The following is a 27,489-nucleotide window of genomic DNA, read 5'->3' as shown; positions in this document are numbered from 1 at the left end:
GAGTTAGAAATTATTCTTTTGTGTTCCACAGAGGCAAATAGGTAGATGGTACAACTCATTGAAACAGGGAGGAAAGACATGCTTCTGGGCAAGAGGAGAGTGAGCAACTAAAGTTTGGACATGGTAAACTTTAGAAACGTGGGATGTCAGCCGGATGTGGTGGCTCAAGTCTGTAATCCCAGCAATTTGGGAGGCTGAGGTGGATGGATCACCTAAGGTCAGGAGTTCGAGACCAGCCTGACCAACATGGAGAAACCCTGTCTCTGCTAAAAATATAAAAAATTAGCTAGATATGGTGGTACATGCCTGTATCCCAGCTACTCAGGAGGCTGAGGAAGGAGAATCGCTTGAACCTGGGAGGCAGAGGTTGCAGTGAGCCGAGATCACCCCATTGCACTCCAGCCAGGCAACAAGCACAAAACTCAGTCTCAAAAAGGAAAGAAAGAAAGAAAAAGAAGAAAAAAAAAAAAAAACATGTGGGATGCCCAAGATGAATATATGAATATGCAGATTTGGAGCTCAGATGAGAGATCTGAGCTGGAGATATAATTCTGGGAGTCACTCCCAAATAGGTGATAGTTGAAGCCATGGGAATAGATGACCTATCCAGAGAAAACTGTCAACCGAAAGAAAAAGGGCTAAGGCTAGAACCACAAGAAAAATCGCATTTTAAGGGGTGGGTAAGAGGAGCATGGCTGTAACAGGATAGATGTGAGTAGCCACTGAGATAACAGAAAACCAAAGAGGCAGGACTCTGAAGCCATGAAGAGAGAATATGGTAAAGAGTGGGAGCAGCCAATGACGTTAACAGCAGAAAAATCGGAGCAAGGTAAGAATGGGTTCAGTTAAAGTATAAGTGCCCATTGGATTTAAGTGAAAGAGTGGCCATTAATAACTTTTGTCAAAAGGATATCCAGGAGTGCTGAGTAAGCAGGAAGTAGTAGTATAGAGAAATCAAATATAATGTTTTCTTAACAAAATTCAGTTTGAAAGAAAAAGACAGATGTGGAGAAAACTAGAAGATGACAAAGAGTCAAAGAAATGCTTTAAAATGAAAAAGGCTCGATGAAACATTAGCTTAATACTGGAACTTCACCCAACCCTCTGAGCCACAGGACACACGTTTGGTTACAGTGGCACCTCAACATGTCGGTTTTCATCACAAACAGTTACATTCCTTTCAAGACAAGAACCCCCATTGCCTTCAGGTTCCATTGTGCCACCTTCTTATCAATTTAAATTTTTCCTACTTAAGATGAAGACTTTAACTAAACTGGAAGATTCTCAAGTACAGATGATTTGCTGAACCTGAAATATACCTAAAAAGTCATACTTACTATCTCATTGCCTTAGAAAAAAAATGCCAGAAAAGAAGAACTGAAAAATAGCCATGTGGTGGCAGTGCAACCCTACATTGTTTTACTTAGGTTGCTGTTACAATAAAATTGAATTACAAGAAAAGAAAAACTCCTAACTATTAAATCTTTTTATGGTATAATTTTGTTGCAATAAACACAAATTCAAAGATCATATTTCTAAGTGAATAAAAGAGGAATTTAAAATAAACTGAAAGCAATTTTGAGCCTATGGGTCTGGCTTTCATATTTTCTATTCTCTGCTCCTTCCTGTCCTCCATCTGATTTTCCAAAGTTCATTCTCATAGAGTGTCACAACTCCTCATCCATGTCAATAATTTCCAGGTGTGCTTTTCTAGCCCTGATTGTTCACCCACCTAGTAACCCATATGCATGCCTTCAAATGAAATTCAGATCCAAAGCTAAAATTATAACTTTTCCTCATTGTATTAAACTAAGTTTATAGATTCAATATAAAATTTTATGTTCTTGTATGAATTAATAATTCCAGGCCTTTTATAGAAGTGTTTCTAACACAGAACAGATAAATATTGTGAAGTGGCCACTCAATATCATCACCTTAGTATTAAATGGCAGAGGACAAATATTAAGTAAAAGTCATCCATACCAGTCTTAAATATATAATAAGAACTTACTATTATGAGTCAAGGACTATTAAGGGGTTAAATCTACTTTCTCACTGGAGAGATAATCACAGGGTTCTACACGAAGGCATGTCAAGCATAGATGGGCTATGATTTTGTATGGTTGTGGGGAAGACTGAAAGAGAGAAATACTGAATAAAAAAGGCATCTTCATGAGACATAGAAAAGGCCAGATATGTAGCTGTGGTCCCTGGCTATAGCCTCTGCCACTTTGACTCTGCTCTTTACTTTGTTCCTTAAGTTCGGTCAGTCAACAACCTTATCACTTATACCTTTGAAATATTTCTTATTCATCCCTATCTTAACACAACAATTACCATCATCCTGGTAGAATTATCTCATGCTTAAACTAAGCTTTCCTCTTCCCCAACCCTGATGTCTTCCTAGTCTCACTGATCCCCCTACTTACTCAGCATCACGCCACTTGCATTATACCTCTCTCATAGAAAAGCCTTGGCTGGCTCTCCCTTACCAAGAGAATAAATCCAAAATCCTTAGTGCAGCATTTAAAAGTCCTATCTCCCACTTCTCTCTTAATATTCTCTGCCCTAACACCTAACTTGTTTCTTCTATTCTAAATCAATTTATTTATTATTTGCTGAACAGTCCCTAAACTTTATCATCTCCTGTCTTATAGGCAATGCTGTTTTCCTCTTCTTTAGCTATTCTTGCCATCTCTTCACTTTCAAACCTTCTAATTCTTTAAGTTGCCAAGTAAGCTGTACCTCTTGTCACCAGACTTTCTGGTTGATCCAAACCAAATGAGTACACTTAGGTATCATAGGTATTTTTGAACTTCAACAGTGCTTTATCACATTGGTTTATTGTCATGTTTCTATTTTGCTTTTCCATAAAAGTAGGATCTATTTCTCATAAATAAGTTGACATCTTTTTTGAGGCAAGAACACGCATTGTAAGTACTTGTGTGTGTGTGTGTGTGTGTGTGTATACATATATTTTACACAAAACAAGACACATAAAAGCACCTCAGAAGTTCCAAAAAATATATAAGGAAAGAGAGTGGTAGTAATCTTCCAGACCCCTCTTCCTTTCTTTTAGATATCTCATTGATATTTTCCTAGTTATCGTGAGAACTTTCAGCAAGCTTTTTTCCCCCTATTGTAAATGGTCAAAAAGTTAGATAAACAAATTATATCTGGAAATATACATTGTAGAGTGCAGCCAAAACAAATTATTGTTATAATAAATTCTCAACATCAAAGAACAAGTTTAAACTATAACACTAGAGTGAAAAAAAGATAACTAAAACAATACATCTGGATTAAGAAGTTTAATAAATTATCACCATATAAACATTAGAATATTGACAGACCAAATAATTATGCCTACTAAATGTGATTCAATTAAAAATAAAAATTAACTCCTACATTTTGAAATAAGTTTATAAGGATGAATTAAAGAAATTATGGGAGATACAAACACATATTCATTTAAAAAATACTTACCACTCTGTCATCTCCAGGTGCTTCTGTGTTTGATATAATTAAGTTTTGCTGTGCTAAATCTTCAGGAAAGCGTTTCCTTTTAGTTGCACCAAAAACTCCACATACTAAAGTTAGCAATACAGCTGAATTTAAAAATGAAAAGAACTTACTTTAGCATACAGAGAATAAAATATTCATAATTTACTTCTTATGACCTAATGATCAAAGTGGAAAATGAAGCCACTAAGCATGATTTCCCATGAATTATCTTGGCTGTTCTAAGTTAACATGTTACCATGTAGCTTAGATTTTAGAATCTGAAGCGATCATCTGTATTTTTTCATTATATCTCTCTAATTGTTTGAATTCTGCCCATCAAGATAAAGTACTTAGAATCATGAGTTAAGCAGTATATAAAGAAAAAAAATCACTGACATTTAAGACAAAGACTTTGAAAAAAATTTAGTGATTCCCCCCTCAAAAAAATTTTCCTACATGAAAATGTGAAAAGAGAATGGTTTGTGTATATAAAAACATGAAAATACAGACTGTTTTCCTAGAAAATCTTTATCTTAATTGAACCTACTTTGTGTTTTGCCTATTCAGAATTCTTATTCTAAACTATAATTGTAGGAGATTGAAATTATATGATAATTAAACTAAGAATAATAACAACAACAGTTCTTCCTGTCTAAAAGACCAGATACTGCACTGGCAAAATCCCCAAACCCAGACCACTACATATTTTTGTATGGCCTGTGAACTAAGACCTTTTATTTTCAAATGGTTGAAAAAATTCAGAAGCATAAAAGTTTATAATGTGAAAATGACATGAAATTGGATACAATGGAGAACACAGGATCTGCAAAGCTTGAAATATATACTATATTGTTCTTTACGGAAAAAGCGTGCCAACTCTTGCGTACTCTATGTGGCCCCACCCTACCTTTCTGGCTCCACTTCCTGATCCTCTTCCCCTTGTCCACTACTCTCTAACCACACTGGTTTCCCTACCACTCCTTGGTTTGTCCAGACATAATCACAAATTAAGACCTTGGGATTTGACTTCCCTCTCTGACTGAAAGTTCTTTCCCCAGGCATTCCACCTGGCTAACTCACCTCTTCCAGAAATGATTAAAAAATAATCTTCTCAGGCCTGACCTAACTCTTTACTGAAAATTGCAACCACTGGCACCAACACCCTCACAAACACACTTCATGGCACTACAGATCCTAATTATTTGGCTCTCTTTTTTTTTTTCCTCCATAGCATTTAATTTATTCATTAACTGTCACAAGGCAGATTGTTTTTGTTTGTTTGTTTGTTTATTTGCCTTTTCCTATTTTTCGCAAGCACCTGAAACAGTTTCTTGCCTACAGTAGGAGTTTCATATATGTTTATTTTTTGGCTTGATGAAAAATAATGAACACATTAGAACTTTACTATGTACTGTTCTAAGCACTTCACATACATTACCTCATTTAATCCTCAGTACTACACCATATGGTAGGCTACTACAGTTTCCCCTTTTACAGATGAGGAAACTGAAGCACAGCTAAGTAATTTCCCCCAGGTCACATGGCTTACAAGTGATGAAGCTGGAGTACAAACTCAGGCAGTCTGATTCCTAAACCCTTGTACTTAACTTCTACTCCTATCACAAAACAAAGCTAATCTAGGCTGGAGGACTGAATGGAACTAAAAAGAGAAGAAAAAGTATAGCACCATCAGGAGCTACCTCTGGTAAGAAAGAGGTTAACGGAATTTAAAATTGGCAAGATATACCCAAGAAGAGACATTGCTGAGAACAGAACATCTCCTGTAACTGTGGCTAAATAGTAAGAAGATATGGAATGAAAGTGGTTTTTAGTGGACTTTCATAAGGCAGAAATTTTAGGTTGTTCTATTTAGCCCTAAAAGGAATCTCACTGGAAACAAGAAACAAAGGCTATTTGTTGTCAGATTTAGTGAAATCTAAGGAATTTTCAAAAACTCTGTCTAAGCATAAAATCTTATATCAAGAAGGATCATGTTCCCTTCACAAAAAATATTCAAACAAAACTCAGGTAATAACACAAAAAGAACTTGCAAAGAGCTTCACACCTGGTGGATGTTTGGACAAGATTATTTTTTAAAGATCTTTTCTGGTACCTACATTTTTTATTACATATTTTAACTTGAAGTAAGTGAAAATACTTACAAAAGAGCAGTGCTATACCCAGTAATATCGCAAGGATTGCCCATTTTCCAAGCATTACTCCTGTGCTCCTTGAAGTCTCACGACACTGACTTGGATGAGGACAATCACATAGATTAACTCTCAACATTTTTGTTGCAGATTGGCCTGCCCTGTCTTTTACAGTAATAGGAATGTTATATTCTTGAAATCCAGCATTTTTACGATAGGAAAGACGGGCAGCTGTATCTGAAAGAAAATAAAAGAAGTTAATTTTTTAATGATCATTTAGTCTTCCCTTAGCATTTGTTTCATCATGCTTGTTTTTGAAGGCATCATTCTCAAGGAACTGCCTGCCACAGGAAAATAAATAAAAATGGAGGACTATCTTCAACCTTTTCAAACTCTAACATTACCTTGTATGTGTTGTCCCCTGTAATTCCATAGAAGGAGTCCCAAAGAAATAATTTGGCATGGGAGTGGCCCAGTAGCATTCTAGTAATATTTATCTATACAAACTAATAATGTTATGTTGGCTGTTAACACACACTTCAAGCATTTTTCTTTAGTACCAGTGTATCTACTCATAAAGAATTAATAACTACAGGTACACACAAATAGTGTCTGAAGTTCACATTCTCTTATCCATTGACCTTCTAGTATTTGCCCATTATTCATATGGATAAGGTAATTTTTCAAAGCACAATAGATTGTTTATGATTAATGTCTTGCATCTGTAAGTAATCTTAGTACCAGAAGCTAATTAATGCACTCAGGCTACTTATAAGACTTACACAAAACAGAAATATCTATATAACAATTTGTTTTTATCAACTGTGATAGTCTATTTTCCCCAATAGTCTTGGTCTCTTATTTTGATGACCATATTTCCAACTAACTAAAAGCTCCCTGAGTTTTTATAATAGACTAAGTAAAATGACAAAGTAGCACAATACACACCCTGGAAGTCATCTGGAATTCCTAAGCCTTGATTAAATGCTCTGCTGTGGCTGTAAAAATTTCAGAGATTTTGGCTGCACCTCATACCTGAAGGCTCCCCAGAGGAATATGAATTACCACTTGGGTGCATGTAGGACCCTTCAAGACCACACTGTGTCTAAGGTAAGATCCCTGAAATCCCTCCCCGCCCTCAAGACAACATGTGGAGCCATATTCGTGTCTTAGTTATTCACAGTAGTGCATTGGCCTCTGATTTTCCTTTACTCAACTCTGCCCCCTTCATATTGTCCTCCTGTCACCAGTGTCACCTTTAAAAGACCTAAATCTAGGAATGGCATTGCCTTACTTGCACATTTCCAATGCATAACTGCTGTCACCTACTGTACCAAGGTCAGTCCCCTCAGCCTGGCACACAGGCCTTTCACCACCAGATTCCACCCTTCCTTCCACCCAACCTCTTGGCATTCTAAGTAAAACCTTCTAAACTCTAATGACATGATATACTTATTCTCCTAGTATGTTTCTTCTTTTATCCACACAATTAATTATTGAATAAGCAAACATTCATTAAGCAGTTAGTATCTACTAAGCATTAGGCTAGGTGCTGGAAGTACAAAGATGGATTGTAAATGTTCTAGGAAACTCATGTATTGGAAGGGAGAGGTAATTAGATGTAAATGCAACAGGAAAGGCATTGAAATACAGGTAGCAAAGGGTCATGGTGCCATTCCTTCCAATTCAAGCATCTCAGCTGAGATTGTACCTGTCTTGTTCATCTCTATATAAATCCTCAGATCTGGACTAGTGCCTAATAGATAGTAGGTGCTCATAAATATCATGGAAAAAAATCATGCTCATAAATATCAAGCTAAGAAATGGAAAAAGAGATATTCTAAGTAGATGGGGCCATACACACAAAAGTCCAGTTGCATGAAAGAACATGGCAGTAACAACAGAGTGAAGTATGGATGAAGTACAGAACATGACACCCCCAGAAACTGCTACAATAGACGGCAGCCCCTGAACACTCCTTTCCATATCCCTTCCCATAACCCACCAAGTTCACTTCCAAGATACCTCAGAGTGCTTGGTCTATAAACCTGGGTTCCTCACTTCCAGAGTCAGCTTACAATACACTTTAAACTACACATCTGCTCTCTCCGCACCTCACTGGTATTATTATTATTATTATTTTGAAATGGAGTCTCACTCTGTCTCCCAGGCTCGGGTGCAGTGGTGCGATCTTAGCTTACTGCAACTTCTGCCTCCTGGGTTTAAGTGATTCTCCTGCCTCAGCCTCCCAAGTAGCTGGGATTACAGGCATGCACCACTACACCGGGCTAATTTTTGTATTTTTAGTAGAGATGGAGTTTCACCATGTTTGCCAGGCTGGTCTTGAACTCCTGACCTCAAGTGATCCACCTGCCTCAGCCTCCCCAAGTGCTGGGATTATAGGCATGAGCCACCATGCCCAGTCACTGGCTTTATTTTTTAAAACATACACACACAAAAAATGTTTGTCTTAAGCTGCTTAACAAAGGTTTTCTTTGTTGTAAATGTAAATTTTGCCTTCATGAAAATTATAATTTCCTTTACTTTATCTATAATAGAGCCCCCATATGATATTTGGAAAAGGTTAGTTTAGCCTTCTAAAGTCTATTAATGAGAATCAGTTTTACTTCATGCATTGTGTAAGTAAATAAGTAAATCCACCCTCCAGTTATTCTCAGTTATTTCAGAGTTTATAAAACATTATTTTTGATTAAATACCATTAACTTTGGTGAGGGTCCACAGTCTATTGACTTCTGGAGAAGTGTTTGGCAAACTGAAATAAAATGGAGCTCCATGGACAGGTTCATCGGGATCAATAGCTAAAATGTCAGTGTACTCCATTTTTGGTTTGCAGATTACTACATAGTCTTGAAGTATAGCTGGAGGATTATCATTTACATCTTCAATGTCCACAGCAAGTGTTCCAGTACATGATCTGTTATCTAAGGAGAGAGGAATAAGGTTTAGTGTTATTTTAAAATTCTTTTATAGTTTCTTAAAGAATTAAAAAGTCCATTATATTCTATATATGATATGTGTTTTTAAGTAAACTGATTATTAAAGGAAATGGTAAATAAATAATAATAGATGGATAAATAGAATTTGCAGATTATCTGAAATGACTATTGCTAGTGATAGTATCAGATGCCACTGCCAATAAATCTTTTACCAGAAAATTACAATCAAATAAAAATAGAAGTCTGAATTTCAATCTCTATTTTCGGGGATTCCAAGTGCAGACATTAATAAGTAGTAAAGTAGTTACAGACAAGATTTCTAATCCCAGCAGATATTCATACCACTAGGAAGACTTTTTCTTAAATATAAGATTCTCAGGCTCCACAACCACAGATTCTGATTCAGTTAGTCTAACAAAGTATCTACAGATTAATATTCTTATTTTAATATGAAGACAGGGTTGAAAAACTCTGGGTTGCATTAAGGAACAGAATTCAAGAAAAGGATCATTTTGACCTAATATTCAGCTAACTACATAAAAGCTCAATTCGAAGTGATACAAACTGATGGGGAAGAGTCTGGTGAGGCCATTTTATTTAGTTTTAGATGTAAGTTTTACCTTTGTCCTCTAGCACAGAAATATATACGAATTTAAGGTCTTACCCTACTGGGAATATAAAGATAAGTAAAATATGGCCTTTTGTCACCAAACGGTTTCACCTTGTTAGATAATTAAGAGAGACAGAAAGAGTCTTTAAAGTAATTTCAAAGAATTCCATATGCTTACCACCAAAAAAAAAAAAAAAAAATCTGCATAAGAATAGTTGCATTTTATTCTCTAATTCCTTTATAAAATACCAGATTAAAACATTTTTTTTACCTTGGTCTATTGCCAGGACTGTAATATTATACAACTCATTTTTGGGAGTTTCGACCTCCCTGTCCAGAGTTTTGGAAGTTATGATTGACCCTGAAATTTCATCAATGGTGATCCAACCTTTAGGGTCATGCAATTTTTTGTACCTGTTAATAAAAAATAAAAATGGTCTTTAGCATTAGAAAATGTTTTCAAATAAGCTCCTACTGCAATGATTACAAATACAATATTAGTATGTGGTTATAGATTTCTTTTTACCTTAAACCATTGCTACTTCTAGAGTCAGGGTCATATGCCTTATAGCCATTGATCTTTGACCCCACTGCTAAGTTTTCTTTAATCCGCACAAATTGGGCTGCAGGGCTGCATTCAGGCCCCTCATCCAGATCCCTCACATGAACTGTAACCAAGGCTCTGTTCAAGGCTGTCACTCTGGGTATATCTCTCGTAAATGGCACTTCATTGGTTACTCCAATTTCCAGGTTCACTTGACGGTTTTCTTCATAATTCAGTGGCTTTAAAGTAAAGTCCATGTATATTAGTATCAGTGTAAAATACATTTGGTATTTCAAATAGCAAATAGAAATTTGTCATTCTGACCAGTGCTGCATAAATTCTATGTTCACATTTTGTTAATACTGACTCTTGTCCCTTGCCAAAAAGAGAGTGGATCCGGGGCTAAGCCTTTAGCAAGAATGGTCCCAAAGCTTCTGCAGGTGGTTTTATAGAGTTGGACAAAAGAAATTCCTGAAATATTTTTATATTTTGCTCTTATTAAGGAAAATTATTCTGATTCAAAAAATAATGCAAACAGATGATAGTATTCCCGTGGCTCTACTTGGAGCGTTGTCTAAAAGGCTGAGCTAAGGGTCATCTGAGTAAGGGAAGGTGCCTTCCTTTGGCTTATTAGTTACTACTGACTATGGTCCAGGCATTTTATAACTCTTGTAAAAGTTAGATGTTGACTTTCAGAAAATCAAAAAGATGTAATGATTTTATTTTTTGTCTGATAGAAAAGATATTCCAAATGTCTTGGTATTTTATTTATTTATTTATTTATTTATTTATTTATTTATTTATTGAGATGGAGTCTCGCCTTGCTCTGTCACCTAGGCTGGAGTGCAGTGGCGCAATCTTGGCTCACTGCAACCTCCGCCTCTCGGGTTCAAGCGATTCGCCTGCCTCAGCCTCCCATGTAGCTAGGACTACAGTCACATGCTACCACCCCCAGCTAACTTTTGTACTTTTTTTCTTTAGTATAGATGGGGTTCTGCTATCTTGGCCAGGCTGGTCTCGAACTCCTGAACTCAGATGATCCACCTGCCTCAGCATCCCAAAATGTTTGGATTACAGGTGTGAGCCACCACTCCTGGCCCCAAATGTCTGTTTTAATTGCCCTCTAAGGCACCTAACTGAGCCATCTAATTTCTGCTTTTACTTTTATCAAAAATCCATCAGGAGGCTGATTTCTTCTTAGAAATCAACTTGTCTTTTTGCTGGTTCCTTTATGAATGAGTTAAAACCTTTACCCATCCATGCCCACTGCCTATTTTTATGAAAATTACATTTTTGAAAACTTGAGAATTATACTTTATCTATAATTTATCCAATGAAACTTTCACAGTGGATACACAGAGGAGTAAGGGAAATACAATGTGCTTAATTTTAATTATCATTGCATATAAGGCACTACTCTAAGCAGTGAAAATAAACTCACTAAATCCTCATGTCATTATGGAATAAGTTTTATTGGCCTCATCCTCATTTTACAGAGCAGAAAACAGGAAAAGGAGATAAACTAATTTTGTGTAAGTCCAAAAGATTATCGTTTGCGCTTGACTTTGAAGCTAGTTAGTCCAACCTAAGTCCCTTTCCTTAGCCACGCTATAATCCCTCTGCTATACTGTGCTGCTTAATTGGCTTACCGGTCTCTAAAACATTTTCAAATCAATCTTTGACTAAAATTCAGTTTTAGATAACAAATCAAGTAAAACCCATAAAACATTATTTTACACTGTACCACAAAGTTGAAGCACTTTTTCTTCAATTTCTCTTCCTGCTTATCAAAACAATCACTGACTAAATATTGAACAAAATCAAAACTGGTGAATAAAATTATTTTAAATCTTTCTCCACACCTAGGTATTAACGGAGTAAGACACTAGTATCACAAGTCCACTAAAAAGTCAAGAAAATTTCTGAATCTTAAAATCTACAAAATGTATGGAAAACCTTTTTTATTTTGTATGAATATTCCAGAACTGGAGAGCCAAGGAAAAGCAGTATTAATATCTGTTCATTTGATGCTGATGAACACTGCTTCACAAATTTCATGTGTTGGTGTGATCACACAGAGAGTAAGAGCGGCTGTTGGCAATGAGAAATGGATGGAAATTTAGAGAACAGCTGCTGCACTGTAGGAGGTGCAACTATTCAATCCAAAACCACTTGCTAAAGCCTTAGAGTTTCTTTGTCCAATTTTTCAAGGCTTATGATGGATATTGCCCTAGTAGCTTAAAACTCTTCTACATTAAAAATCTGGTGAGATGAAATCCCAAAGATTAATGGGATTAATTAATCCCATTAATTAAAAGGAAAGCATGTAAATTCTCTTCCACTCAGGGTATGTTTTTGTTTCACCACTTAAAAAAGTGTTCAAATATATCCCATATTTGCACTGAGATGTTAACAACTCCCTAGAAAATGTATAGTTGGGGAAATGGAACTGAGGACCCCCCACGTTGAGAAAGATCAAGAATAATATCCTCACTCAAGCCCATATCCACCACTGCTGCTGCTCAAATGAACAGAAGACACTGAGATGGAATGAGTTTACCCAGGACTCAGCAAAAGGCTGTATCACTCATGCTTTGTGGTTATAGAAAAGTTATCTATTATGGAATTTTATAACACTAGTCTCAAGAACATAATATAACTTTTTTAAATAAAATAATAATATCCTACAGTTTACCAAGTGCTTTTATGTTCAATATTATATTTGAAGAGCTATTAGGGAGGCAGAGAGAAATAATTCTTCCCATTTTACAGATAATACAGAGGCTAGCTTTCCAAGATCACACAGCTGTGGAAAACAATTTAACATAGTGCTTGACAGCATATACTTAGAATCAAAGAGCTACGTTCAAATTCTGTCTACACTACATCCTAGCTGTGTGGCTTTGGGAAAGTTTTTTAGTCTCTTTAATTTTTCTCTTCTTGTTGTAAGAAATTATTGTAAGAATGACATTTAACACTACAGCATAAAATAAGTGCTTTCTACTAAATTCTGAGTAATCGCTTAAGCTGCCACAGAGGCAAATGAAGGGAATAAATGATGTATTTTTTGTTAATAGCCAATATAATGCAATAATAAGAGAAGTTAACAAGACAATGTTTGCAAGCTTTATTCAGCTAAAAGAAGTATATCAGAGCAATTCTTGGTTTGGCCTACTGATTACTTAATTCTTTGAGGTAGAAAGGAAGGAATAACATACACTCTTTCCCTGAATGTAATTCTGACTAGCAAGAAAGAGCCAAGGCATCAGAAAAGAAGGATTCCTTTAGAGTTAACAGTATAGTGATGTAATTCTTTAATCAGTATGCAAAAGGTTAGTCATCATTAGGTACATAGCCTATGTGACAGAAAGATGGGTTTTGAACACTCTGATTTTACAGTGTTTGATTTTGAAATAAAAGATGACTCACTAACTTTAAAAAGTACTTAAATATATGATTTAACCACAAAATCACAACTCTTTCCCAAGAAAACGAATAAGATACTTTCAAAGACTAGCATGGCTATCAAAGGAGCCCTGTGATAAATTCAGGTTTTCTATGAGTTTGTATAAAATATGAAAAGGAAAACATAACATGGCAGAAGCAAATTTTATTAATCAAAATGTTAGCAAATAGTATGAATGACTCAAAGGAAAAGAGAAGGCATGATTAGCAAAGGAGCTAGTAATATCAGAAGAAGATATAATTTAAAAAGTAAACTCCCAAATGTAGAAATGAATTAAGGTTCCAAAAAGAGAAGATCCTCTTGTGCAAATGAAGTAATGGCTTTGTCAAGTTAAGTAACCCAAGTATGGAAAAGAGGACACATAAGGGAAGCAAGGATACCAAGCCAGAAGGAAAACAGCCCAGAGATTATGAGTAAGAGTCCGCATCAGATAGATCTGGGTTTGTATCTTGGCTGTAAGAACAGAGTTATCGCTCCGAGATAGTGTCTGGACATTCAACACCTGACTGTGGGGTGCAAATCACCTATCCTAGCTGTATGGACCGCTGCATGTTACTTCTCTTTTGTTCAATCTACTCATCTGGAAATGAGAAAAATGAGAGTAACAACCACATGGAGTTGTTTTGAAAGGATGAATACATTTTTTAATTCAATGTGGTTTGGTTTTATTTATTTATTTTTTTTGGACACTGTTTCAGAGCATGGAAAAAAAGAAGGAAAATAAATTATTTTTGTGAAGCAAGCATAAAATTGATAGTAAAAACTTAATAGCGATTATACAAAAGGAAAAACTTTAGCTAAATCCCTTTTGTGAATATGGATGTAAATCCTATTCAGAAATTAGACGCAATAGCTGAAAAAAAATGAAATTACTATCTTGGGTATGACTTATGAGAAAAATGCAATTCTCCCCAACTTTTTCTACAAAATTAACATAATTGTAAAAACATCAAAAGAGATATTTTTAAACTTAGGAGGCAATTTGAAAGTTCACATGGAAGAACAAGCAAGATATTCATAAGAAAAAAATCCACAAAGGAGAGCACTACATAAGAGTGGCATGGAACACTGCAAATACTAAAATGCCTATTATGCATTTTATATTCTTACATAGCTAGCAATAATACAGCAGCATATATATGTGAATTAATAAACAATAAATTAATGGTACAAAAGAGGATGTCAAAAACAAACTCAAATATACATCTATCTTATTTTATGACAAAGAAAATATGTCGAAACCTGGAGGGTAAATGTATTACTCAATGAATTGTGTTGGAACAGATAGAAAAACTAAAAATGGATTCATATTATGTTTTGTTCTAGGATAAATTCCATGAAGATAAAAAGTTTAAATGGATAGATAGATAATTAAACAATAAATGAGAAGAATTTCAGATAAAATACTTTCGTAATGTTAATATCGTGATAATGACACAAATCTCACAACCATAGAAGCCTCTGATAAATTGTGACCTAGAATAATTTATGATAAAAATTATGAGTCTCTGATAAATTGCAAGCCCTGCCAACAAAACAAATCCTGGAGGTCAAAAACCAACAAAAGCAAACTTACAAAACAATAAAAATAGGTAAAAATATTTGCAAAACTATTTCCTACCATAAAACCCTTACAAATAAATAGTTAATAGATGAGAAGAGCAAAACATAGAAAGATGCTAAAAGGACTAGTGAGCTTGAAGATATAAAATATATTCAATAGTTTCTTCATATAAGGGGAATGTTCAGCCACACTGAGACACCATTTTCTTGCCATTCAACTGATAAATATCAAAACTAGATAATATCATTGGCAATTATTTTACAACAGGCACGTGTGTACATTTCTACTGAACAAGTCAACATGCACCACCTTTCTGGGGGAGAATCAGGCAATAAATCCACCACAGAAAAAATAGCCATATCCTTGGCTAAGGATTTCCATTTCTAGAAATTTATCTTACATTTAAATTATAGTATATTCATTGTCATATATTTTGAAATAATGAAAAAAATTAGATAATCCATTGATATGATTTAAATTTCCATTTATAATGAACTAGTTAAATAATTTACATTCATATGATGGATATTTTACTGTAATTACTAAAATAAATAACTGTAAAAAATGACAAAACTATTTACCTACTGATATGTAATGATTTCAGAGAAAAGTTGTTGAATGAAGAATAGCACAGAATAAGGAATACAGAATATTCATGAGTGTGGTCTAAACTTCCATAGATATGGAACTGGTTAAAAAAAATGGTATGCCTATACTGTGAAATATTACTGATGTATATGTAATGAACTCAAGAGATACGTTAATTGAAGTAAAATGCATTTGTTTTTAAAGCAGAAATATGATAAGATTTCTGAAACATGTTTGTGTATTTATAAAATACCTTTTGAATAATATACAGGAAACAAGTGGCATGTATTAATTCTTCCAAGCAGAACTGAGTGGCTGACTTTTTAAAAATGAGACGTTTTACACCATGATTTTTCTTTCTTTTGAACTTTGTACTTTTGTTTCTTTTGAACTTTGAACTAATGAACCGTTTACTGAAAAATTTAAAAATTACTGGCTTTATTACTAAATAAATGTAATAAATAATCTGTTGACATTTAAAACAATTAAATGAGATACTATAGGCTAAGCACTTGGCATAATGTCTGGCATTTAGTAAATAATAAATATTAGCCATTGTTGTTAATTTGCATTTAATATTAAGTATGAATTTGAGAGTATAACTGAATTTCATTATAAGGGCTGCAGATATAATAGATTCTGTGACATTGAATACAAACTACCATGTGGGCTTAATGAAGCATGGCACACAGTAATGGAAAGATAATTAATTTTGGAACAAAACAGACCAGGTTTGTATTCCAGGGTGGATAGTTAATATATGCTTGACTTTGAAGAAGTTATTTACCTTCATCAGCCTTAGGTGGTTGTTGTGTTTTGGGAGTTTGTTTTTTTTTAATCAATGTAAAATAGGGATAATAACACCTTATCATATAGGGATATGACAACTATGTACAACTTAAAAGTGCCTAGTATTTTCTGTGACATAAAAGAAATTTGATTCATGGTCTACTTTTAAAATTCTAAAAATATTAAAAGTATTTCCTTGACGTAGAAACTAGGATATAATATCAAACATAAGGGAAACTATCTTATGTTTTAAAATAATGAAAATAAATGTATACAAAATATATTGGGGAAATTTTTGATATCCTCCAGATATGAAATTAGGTTACTCTGAACCAAAAACAAACCAGTAAAGTATTATTATGTAACTGCTCCCCATTCTGGAGAATCCTGGAGTGCTATGCAGAAATGAAGCAAATGTGTATCAGCCACATGGAGTGAGAAATATTCCAGGATATAGGTTATAACTTCCAATCACCATTGGACATTTTTTCCTTACTATATCTATGGTCAGAACTCCTTGGACAAAAAAACATACGAAAGAACTCTGAGTATATATACTCATTGATTAGATCTTTTTAAAAATTAGAGGATGTTCTTTTGAAGAAGTTTACTAGAAATCATTTTGTATTGGTCAAAAAAACTTGCAAATAGAAATTTAATTCCTAGTGCTATTTAAATTTTATCTCCTCTAAGTGAGACAAAACCATTGATATTAAATAATGATAATGATAGAGTTTCCCCATACAGATCTTGAGTAAAGGTCTTGAGAGAGACTAGAGGAGCTGCCTTCTGACCAAGGAGCAGATAGACAGCACACCAAAAGGTCTGAGCTTGGGTCTCTGACAGAACCTACCGTAGTTAGTTAGCATCATCTACCCTCCCCGAATCTTAAACTATTCTTTGACTTATTTATAGGAGAAGCCAATGTTTGGTGAAGGGGAGATAGGAGATCATCAAGATTTGTTTTCTGAGCACCAATCATGAACCTGCTGATTAGAACAGGATGCAGTCAAAAAACCAGCCACAATCAGTTAAAACCAAGATGATGAGAGAGACCTCTAGTAGGCCTCAATCCTAATTATATGCTAATTATAAAGCATTAGCATGCTAAAAGACATTCCCACAAGCTCTGTGATGGTTTACAAATGCCATGATAATGCCCAGTTTATCTTATATGATCTAAAAGGGGAGAAACCTTCAGTTCCAGAAACTCCTTCCCCTCTTCTAGAAAATTCATGAATAACCCACCCCTTATTTAGCATGTAATTAAGGAGTAGCTATAAATACAGCTAGCCAGCAATCCACAATTGCTACTCTGCCTAGGGAGTAACCCTTCTCTGCTGTGGAGCAACCATTTCCCTGTGCTCTGTTGCTCTAATAAACTTGCTTTGTTTTCACTTTACTCTGTTGTCTTGCTCTTGAATTCTTATCTGGGTGAAGCCAGGAACCCTCTGGGCTGAGCCCCAATTTTGGGATTCTCCTACATTAGGAGGAAAAGGGGAGAAGGGTGTCCAGGAGAACCTTCAACAAAATATCTGTTGTAATCATAACAATTTGAAAAAAATGCTGGTAGTAGGTAAGTGTTTAGCCTTGGAAACTGCATGACATAATACAGTAGCCCTTTTCAGAACAATTATACACCACAGACCCTCAGCCAGTTCCCATGTGTGCTGATAGATTCACATCTCAAGCACTCAAAGATTTGGCTTTTCAGATTCGGGGTTCCCACTAAAACCAGAGGGCTCCCACTAAAACCAGAGGGCTCCCTTAGCAGACAGCAGGCACAGCCCAATCCAGAAGTGAGGTAAATTTAAGGCTCTCTGGGGGAAACCTTCAACCTGTGGGGTCTGGTTACCGAGAAGGGATGTGAAGGATAAATGCCCCAGGTATCCATCTTTGAGGAGATAAATATGAGGTAAGTTCTACATGGTTTCTTGAATGGATGGACACCAAAGCTGACCAGCTCAATAATGCAGAATGGATTGGCTTTTCCTCCTTCCCTGTCTTATTTCCCTATCTTAATATTGGCTTCCTGGGACCCACTTCCTAAATATCTACCCGTGTTCAGGTCTTTGTCTTGCATTCTGCTTTCTGGAGAGTCCAGATAAAGACTAGATCAATTTGGACTAAGAAAAAATAAAAACAATCAGTAGCATTTCTTTATTTCCTTTCCTATTATTCTCAACTATAAAGCATAGTGTGTTTTTTTAAGTACTTCATTTTAGTATTCAATTTGAGCAGATCATATAGAAATATAAAATAGGGAGGCTTGATGTCAAGAGTCTATACTTGACTCTTCACATATGGACAGAACTTGCCAAGTCTTAATATATGATCCTTGGAAATTTTTACTGAGGTAATAACTCCAAATAGAAGTGTTTATGTACCAAAGATGCCACTGTACTATTTTTGGCAGATAAGCCTCTTTCACTCAATGAACGACCCCTATTCTTGTCCACAAGACAATATTTTGTTGTTATTGTTCTGAGCTAGAAGTATAAAACCAATGATCCTTTTCAAACATATCCCTTCCTATCCTCATAACCTGGAGACTAGAATGTACCAGGACAACCAAATATACAACATTGAATAAAAAATAAGTTTGTTCAGTGCTGTCTGAGGTAATACTAAATTTCATTGCCAATGTTACCTTTACAAGGATCAGATACAACCAGGCATATATTAAAGAGAAAATGAGAAGAATATGGGCTTCTATGTCACATCATGTAAGAATTAAGAAATTGAGAATATTTATCCTACAAAAGGTAAGTCTCAAATGAACATAGCAGACTTTTCAAAAGAATTATACCTGTTCTGAATAGCATTAGAGAAAGAATCAGAACCAAACACCTGAGTTATAAGGAGAATAACCTGGGCATAGTAGAAGTAAGAATTTCTGAGAACCAAAGTGTTTCAAATGTGGAATAAATGGCCAGTGGAACCATGGAGAGCCTTAAAAATGAGAATGTTCAAGCAGAAGCTGGGTGACTAGCAATTGGTGATAAAATTACAGAAGACAGACAGGCATGAGACTGGAATAGTGGTTTAAATAGATTTTAAATTCTCTTCCAACTTGTAGAGTCTATGATCTGAAAGTATTTAGTTGATTAAATTATTAGTTAACTAAAACCAGTTAATTTGTGAAGTTGTCAGTTACACATTACTGTACCTTTACAACACAAAGAACACCTTCATTAGTTCCTTTGTCTGTGCTGATTTTGAAATGTCCGTTTTCATTTCCCTTTAAAATGGTAAAATTGGCTCTCCAATTGGCAGTATTAATTAAATCCTTATCTTCTATAGATATTCGTAAGATTTCCACATTGAATGCATTTTCCTCTACAAATGCCTCATACTGAAACAGAAAGAAGTCATTGAAAATTAAAATTTTACTTTATAGACAACTTTTACAAAAAAAAGTGATTCCAAAAATACTTACCACTATAATTTCACATAGATTATTTTAAAACTATGAATTGCAAACACTATTGTTTCATTAAGGATTATCCTTTAAATAAAAGAGGAATTTTTTTACAAATGAAGACTAATGTTACTGATCTTTAACAAAAGGGACATAATAGAAGCACTAATATGAATAAATTAAATAGATTTACATATCATTTGTTTAAACTTCAATTTTATTCATAAAATATATATACTTCAAAGTATGATACTTTATGAAGTATTAATTTTATTAATTCAGTTTAAATAAAAAATGACAGTAGATAAGACAGAGGCATATTTTGATATTATACACTTACAGCTTTTTGTCTGAAAGTAGGTACATTATCATTTGAATCTGTTACTGTTATGATACAAGTTGATGTGCCTATCAATCCAAAAAACTGGCCATCCATGTCTTGTACTTTCATTATCAATGAGTACTTGTCTACAACCTGAAAACAAAGCAAATATTTAACTAGCCTTGAAAAATTTTTGTTAGATTTATAAATGAAACTTCAATTGCACACTTACACACACACACATCTGTGTGTGTCCGTGCTTTTACCTGATTTCTATATTTGCACAGACTCTAGGAATTTGGTATATAAGAATAAAGCTGAAAAGGTAGGGAGAGATTAAATTACCAAGACCCATATTCAGAAATTATACTTAAGCTTTAAGTAACAGGTAGTGGTGAAAAGATTTTTGGAAGTCATAAAGGCAGCACAAAATAAGAATATTTGTTTTAGAAAAAAATATTCTTAAGTTTGGTGTAATTTGAAGTAAACTGAGGAATCAATGCAACTAGTTAAAAAAAAACAAAAACCTGCAGCGATCATCTAAAACAGGTGGCCCAGGCCAGTGCAGTGACTTATGTAGTCTCAGCACTTTGGGAGGCCAAGGTAGAAGGATCACTGGAGACCAAGAGTTTGAGACTTGCCTGGGCAATACAGGAAGACCTCATCTCTCCAAAAAAATAAAAATTTAGCTGGGCATGTTGATGTGTGTCTGTACTCCCAAGCTACTTGAGAGGATGAGGCGGGCAGACCCTCGAATGGGAGTTTGAGATAACAGTGAGCTATGATCATGCCACTGCTCTCCAGCCTGAGCCACAGAGCAAAATCTCTTCTCTAAAAAACAAATAAATAGGATAAGATGTCCCAAATCTGAGGCAGTCACAATGATGACAAAGAGAAAGGACAACAGGAAAGTTACTTGGGAGTTAGAATGGAGTAGGACTTAATAGTAAATTCTATATTCAAGTTAAGAGAGAAAGAAGCAGTTGAGAATGATGTACAGGTGTCTCACTTGGAGAGATAGGAAGATAGGGGCATCACCAAACAATACAGGAATGTAGGAGAACAATTCTCAGAGGAAGTAAATACTACTGAGGTTGGCAAAGCAGTAGAAATACTGAGTTTTGTTTTACATATGTCGAATCTTATGTGCCTAAAGGAAATCTAAGGAGTAAAGTCCAAAAGGCACCTGGATATATGGCCTCATATGTATGGAAGAGATCATAGCCAGAAATGTCTATCCAGAAGTCATCAGTATGTAGATGGCGGTTGAGATTACGGCAGGAATCAAGATTATTCAACTGAGGAGAGACTGCAGGATGAGAAGAGCCTAGGATACAAGGAACTACAGCATTTCTAGCATGAGGGAATAAGACTATGCAAAGGCCACTAAAAAGGAAAGATCAGAGAAGCAGAAGGAAAACCAGAAATCTAAGGGGAGAGAGAGTTTTAACAAGTGTCAGCAGTAGAAGGGACTTAAGGTTGCTGCTGGATTTGGCAATGCAATTTGGCAGTTGGTATGTTGTTGGTGAATTGAAGTCATTAATTTGTGGTCCAATCATCTTTGTGGTCTTTCTCTTTTATCTTACTATTCTTTCATCACACTTTTATTCTTTTGTTTTGCTTCATTTTTTGCTTCCCTCTATCTCTTCCCTCAGTCTTTATTTTACTTGATCTCCCTTCCACACTGAAAACCAATATTCTGGCCAGGCGCCATGGCTCACACCTGTAAATTCCAACACTTTGGGAGGCTGAGGCAGGCTTATTGCTTGAGCACAGGAGTTGAGACCAGACTGGGCAGCGTGGCAAAATCCTGTCTCTACAAACAATAAAAAAATCAGCCAGGCATGGCGGTGTGTCCTGTAATCTCAGCTACTCAGGAGGCTGAGGTGAGAGGATTGTTTGAGCCCAGGAGGTAGAGGATGCAGTGCACCACGATTGTGCCATCTCACTTCAGCCTGGGCAACAGTGCAAGATCCCATTTCAAAAAAAAAAGAAAGAAAGAAAGAAAAAGAAAAAAATACAAACAAAGAAAGTAACCAATATTCCCACCTTAAAATGCTCTTCCTATATGTTTTAAGAATCCCTGATATTCTGTTTTTCTTCCTCTAAATTCATTGCTTTTTATCTCTCACGATTTTTACTTCTCGTGATTTTCCCCTCAACACTCCATGGTTGTTGCCCACAAAATCCTGGTAGAATTTTTTCTTCTTCAGGAAAGTAGCAGACCTGGGCTTGACCCTAAAACTGTATCTTGCAAGTTGTGAACCTCTAAATTTAATTTTTCCAAACCTCATTTTGAAAAACGTGATGACTAAAACCTGTTAACTTGCAGTTTAAATTATTCACCTGATTACTATATCATCTCTACAAACTCCACAGATACAAAAGCACATTCAGATTGTCTTCTTAAAACTTTCCCACTTATGATTATCCTCATGTATTTTATCTATAACATAAAATGCTCTGGCCCCATAAAAAATAAAAATAGTGACAATTAAAACATTTGTACTACTTCTGAGTCTTTTTTTTATAGATTCTCACCATCCCTCTTTGTTTATTTGGCATCAAATCCCATTGATTGCTTATTTATAATATATTTTCCAGTCATATAGACTCTTCTATATATGGTATTCTAGTTGTAGTGGGAAACACTGAACTATTGCAATAAAGCTATTTTGTTCATATAAAATTGATCCATCTGCCTTAGTCAATAATGCATCATTCTGAGTTAAATGAAGGCTGACAAAATAGAACAATAAAAACTAAATATAAGAAGATTCAGTGCAATAATTTGACTTGAGCAAGTCAATCAATTATTCTGTCGCATTTCTCCTTTATAGATTGAATATAACACCTATCTAGTCAAACAAAAATATCCTAAAAGGCAAATGCAATTATGCATAAAGAAGTTCAATATAAAGTACCATATACATGACAATGCGCTATCACTATCATCCAAAAAGTGTTACATATTTTTAATAATCCATCAATTTTATTTCAATTAATATTTTCCCCACTAAAAGTATATCTATAATAATTAAAATAGAAAGCAGGGCATGATCTGCACTCATAGAACAAGCAAAACTTACTGTCCTACATGAAAATTTAAACCTTTGCTGAACTGGAACCAACTAGGCACACATAAGAAAAAAAAATTTTATAACAATTTTTTTCTTTCCACATCCCTTCTAAATCCCAATTGATCTGTATTTCTTATTCCTTATTGCTTGTCTAAAATAAGGAAATACAAATAATATTAAAAGCAGAAAAAAAGTTAGGAATTCTTATTGTCTTATGCCTAAAATAAAATTAAACTCTTAATCCACAGGATAGCAAGTTATAATAAATGGGAGAGGGAAGCTTAATCTTCAAAGAAATGATATTCTATGGAGTGTGTGAGATACCTCTCTGTCCAAATAATGAGAGATTGTGGTGATTACACCTGTGCTGGGATGTACAGAAAAGAGCCCAGGAGATCTTGGTGTCTGCTCCAAAATGCTGTATTTCAGACGCGTGTGCATTGTGTCTGGCTCATCTCTGTCTGTGGCACAAACCACCCCCACTGTAGTACCTGCACATTAAAAAATAAAAGAGCCTTTAATTTCCAGTATTGCTAAATATATTAAAAAGTATCTACATTCTTAAAATGTTAGCAATGATGGTGAAAACCCAATTTAAAATGTATTTATTGCCAGCACTATTATTTCAGTGTTAGATAGGACTGATGAAGATAACTTCAAATTTATCACACAAAACACTTCGATGCTGAAAATTAAGATATACATTTGTTCTGCTCACAGTTTAAAATATTTGATCATAAATTACTAAAGAAATTATTTAAATGGCAATCAAAAATAATTTGAATTCATATTTGCACATATTTCAATAACAAAACTAGTTGGAGGAATAAACCATGTCTCCTTAATAATCATATTTATATGGGTATGCAGTAATAATATGGATGATCAAGTTGACCTTTAGTAGTCCAGCCTCTCCTTTCCATGATCTTTTTGCTGCTTCCTGATTTGATCTGTTCTATTAAACCAGTTTAGTATCACAGCCTTAACTTGTCTGAACCTACTGATAAAATGTGCTTAAAGCACCTTGGGTTAAGCTGGGCATCAAAGTGTTTGCCCTTTATTTTTCCCTGTTACTACAGAAGAGAATAGAATCCTTAACAAAGCCTGAAACCAGTTACCTCTTTTTGAAAAAGGAAAAGCATACCCCATTGCTAATTAATTAAAGACAATGTAATGTCATAGAATTGTGAAGCTAAAAATATTATAGGTCATCTAATGTAACAAACTCCTTTTACAAGTAAGAAAACTCAAAGGGACTTCCGTGAGTTCCCACAATGAATTAGTAACATGCCCTACATCAAAAACTATGTTTCCTATGCTATAGTGGCTATTTTATCATCTATGTGTATTTCATAACATCATGTTGTAAACCTCCTCTATACACAATAAAATTTATTTTAAAAAAACAAAACTAGGCTTCTTACACTCCAAACCAATAATTTCTTAAATTTTTTAACTGTGTCACGTGAGTAATAAAGAGGTTAACATCTATGACATCAAATTAACAAAGGAAAACATAAAGTGAAAAGGCAGATATAATATTGCAGTGAAGAGCTAAGCAACTACTGGAAACTTGAATAAGCAAATTAGCAAAGTCATCCTTTATGACTGAGTCCTCCTTCTTTTAACTTTATTGTGAGTGGTTATTTTCCATATTGCAAATCTCAGAAGTTCTCAGAAGACATCGTCAGTGCTACATTTTAAGGGCCAGATAAACTAAAATACTCCAGTTTTCCACACGTAAGAGCAAGTGTTTAGAATGGAAAACATTTGCTGTAAGTTTCTCTGAAGTTATTCCAGTATTCACTCTAAATTGGAAGTAGCAATGTAGTAGTTTTAAGAGAAGAGAATATAAATAGAAGCATTAAAAAAATTGAACCCTCAGTGGAAGCCATTTAACACTTTCATAAATAAAACCTCAAAAAAAAAAAAAAACTATACTGATTTCAGTTTTATTGTTCATTCCACCCCTGCATGTCCTCTCTTGGAGTTGAGAATAATGAAAAACCCACATAATGAGAAAATGAAATAAAATATATAAACTAAATATTATACAAAGCTTGAATAACTGTTCGCTGCCTTCACAGTTAATTTGTATCATATTGGCAACAACAAAAGCTTCTGTACTGTCTGCGTAAGGCACATATGATTGAAACTGATGGGATTAAGTGTTTTCTAGTAAGTAGACACTAGTTCAATGTTATCTCAGGCTGATCTGGCCTTGAACATAAAAAGCTCAATGTCTTAAAATGAACACAGATATGCTGAAAATGATTCTTTTTATTCTTAAGAACAGACTTACCAAGTCTACTACTTTCTGAAACTTCAAAATTATAAATTGCCTCTGTGAAAACAGGGTGGTTGTCATTTTCATCCTCTACTCTGATGGGCAGTGGGAGAGGCTGATCTGCTGAATATCCATCTGCAGTTGACGCATAAGCAATCAACTGCAAAACAACAAAAAGACAGTTCTGTTAATATCAGATTTGGCAAGACAGAATAAGATGGTTTATCTACTAGCTGCTTTGCAGATCTTTTCAATAATAAACTATTTTGAAGTTTTGTTTGTATTCACTGTGTTTTTAATTATCAAAGCACTAAATGTAGAAACACTTTCCTGCTAAGAGCATCCAGTATGTGAAGGAAATCACTACTGCAAATAAAACCTAGGTCAGAGTACAGTGAAGTCAGGGCTGACTCTGTCCATTAGACTGAGGAATTAAATGTGAATATAAATTCTCTCTATAATCGGAAAACTATGTTGTGGAGAACAATTAAACTCACTGCAATGAGAAAAATTCCTACTACATCATCTATATAAAGCAGCAATTCCCAATTTGTCACTATCAAGCCCTGTTACTATTTTATCTAGTAGACCACATATTTGTAAGAATTTTTCCAACAAAATGTACTAATTAAAGGCAATGCAATGTAAAATGAATATATTTCTATTCGGCATGTGATTACAACACTGAGTTGAACATTTTCTAACCAAATGCAAAGCATGTCACATGGGGGACAACAGTCATGTTTGCTTACACAGCCTCTTTTCCCTCCTTTTCTAGGAACAGAATTTCTCTTTCCAGTAATCATTCCATCAGAATCACAGGAATGACACATAGCCTCACAATATTTGCCATATTATACTAAAAATTATCTGAGTTACTTCCCATTGACTATAAGCTCATCCACATCAGAATACTGGCTTATTAACCCTTATTTGAGTTTTGTCTCCCACTTTCACTTTCTTATGTAGTTCCCAGATGTGATCCAATAATCATCTGTGTGGAGGAAAGACAAAAATGGAAGTAAGAGCAGTACAGAAAGAGGACTCTTCTAATCAACTATAGACGTGTCTTGAAGTGAGGAAAAGGTACCAGTAACCAGTGAGAAAGAGAGTGAGATTATCTCATAAGCAAAACTAACTGTTTGGAAATTTACTGACATTTACATTGAAATACATTGAAATTTATATTCATATATTAAACCTCTTTGCTTCACTTTAAGCTTACCTAACAGCAGTTGAGACAAAAAACTGACCAAGTATTCCAAAACATTTCACATTCTATTTTCCATTGACTCTAGGATACCCTCTAAGAAGAGAGTGCAAGGAGACAGGAAAGAGTAGATGGAATAAGCATCAGAAGGAACTTAGTTTAATAAAGTCAGGCATATCAATAAAGGTCCTACATCAAAAACATCGTATTCTTCACGATCCACAGGCCGAGTGCAAAACAGATTTCCAGTGTCTCTTTCTATATAAAACAAATTTAAAGGTTCTTGATCAACTCCACGTCCACTTATTGAGTAGAAGACAGTATAGTTCTGTGCTGCATCAGATTCAACCTAAAAGTGGAAAAAAGTATGAATAAAATTAAATTCAGTTAAAATATCATTTTTAAAATGCAGCTGTTGTATCTTTTTAATTTAAAGAGACGATTTCAATAGAAAAGGTAGAAAAGAACAATAATAGCTATTGTTGGCAAGGGTCAGGCAGACAGGGGCTCTCATAGGAAAAAGAGAATGCCAATTGGAATGTACCTTAGGAAGAAAACTGACAAAAAATTAAAAGAATAAGCTATGAGAATAAACAGCAAAGGAACTTTCTGGCAGAGGAAGTAGAAAGTTCAAGAGAACAGGCAGGGTTTTGCCTACAATGTTCAAGAAGTAGCAAGAAGGCCACTGCGATTGGAGTAGAAAGAGCATGGAAAAGAAGTAGGGGATGAAGAGGTAATGAGGTAGGAGGGCCACATCACACTGGAGAATTTGAGGATGCTGACTTTTCCTTGGAGTTAAATGGAAAACCGCTGGAGAATTTAGACAAAAGTAACATCATCTGATTTCTATCCTTGAAGGTAATACTTGCTGTTTTGTGAAGCACAACTAGATGTGTTTGGATGGGTAAAAGAAAAAGTAGGTAGACTACTGAGGAAGTTACTGCAAAAACCCAGAGAAGAGACTGTAGTTAGTTAGACTAACATGGTAGCCACAAG

The 27,489-nt window shown here is 34.8% G+C and overlaps 1 protein-coding gene across 2 annotated transcripts in view; it reads right to left on the bottom strand.

Moving 5' to 3' along the window:
* The window catches only part of DSC3 (desmocollin 3), a 50,333-nt gene that overhangs the window by 7,156 nt on the left and 15,688 nt on the right, over nt 1–27,489 (bottom strand). For both annotated transcript variants that reach the window (XM_064379317.1, XM_064379316.1), the window contains 10 exons: nt 26,687–26,842; nt 25,299–25,443; nt 23,321–23,487; nt 19,935–20,069; nt 19,343–19,528; nt 9,749–10,005; nt 9,494–9,636; nt 8,373–8,597; nt 5,667–5,891; nt 3,487–3,608 (listed from right to left, as the gene is read on the bottom strand). In XM_064379317.1, coding sequence (XP_064235387.1) covers nt 3,487–3,608; nt 5,667–5,891; nt 8,373–8,597; nt 9,494–9,636; nt 9,749–10,005; nt 19,343–19,528; nt 19,935–20,069; nt 23,321–23,487; nt 25,299–25,443; nt 26,687–26,842 — 1,761 coding nt within the window. The remainder of the gene's footprint in view (nt 1–3,486; nt 3,609–5,666; nt 5,892–8,372; nt 8,598–9,493; nt 9,637–9,748; nt 10,006–19,342; nt 19,529–19,934; nt 20,070–23,320; nt 23,488–25,298; nt 25,444–26,686; nt 26,843–27,489) is intronic.

Source organism: Aotus nancymaae, unplaced genomic scaffold, assembly GCF_030222135.1.
Source record: "Aotus nancymaae isolate 86718 unplaced genomic scaffold, 86718_ANA_hifiasm-v0.15.2.pri h1tg000020l, whole genome shotgun sequence".
Taxonomy (NCBI): Eukaryota; Metazoa; Chordata; class Mammalia; order Primates; family Aotidae; genus Aotus; species Aotus nancymaae.
Note: the sequence above shows the minus strand (reverse complement) of the source record. Positions and strands in the feature narration are given on the sequence as shown.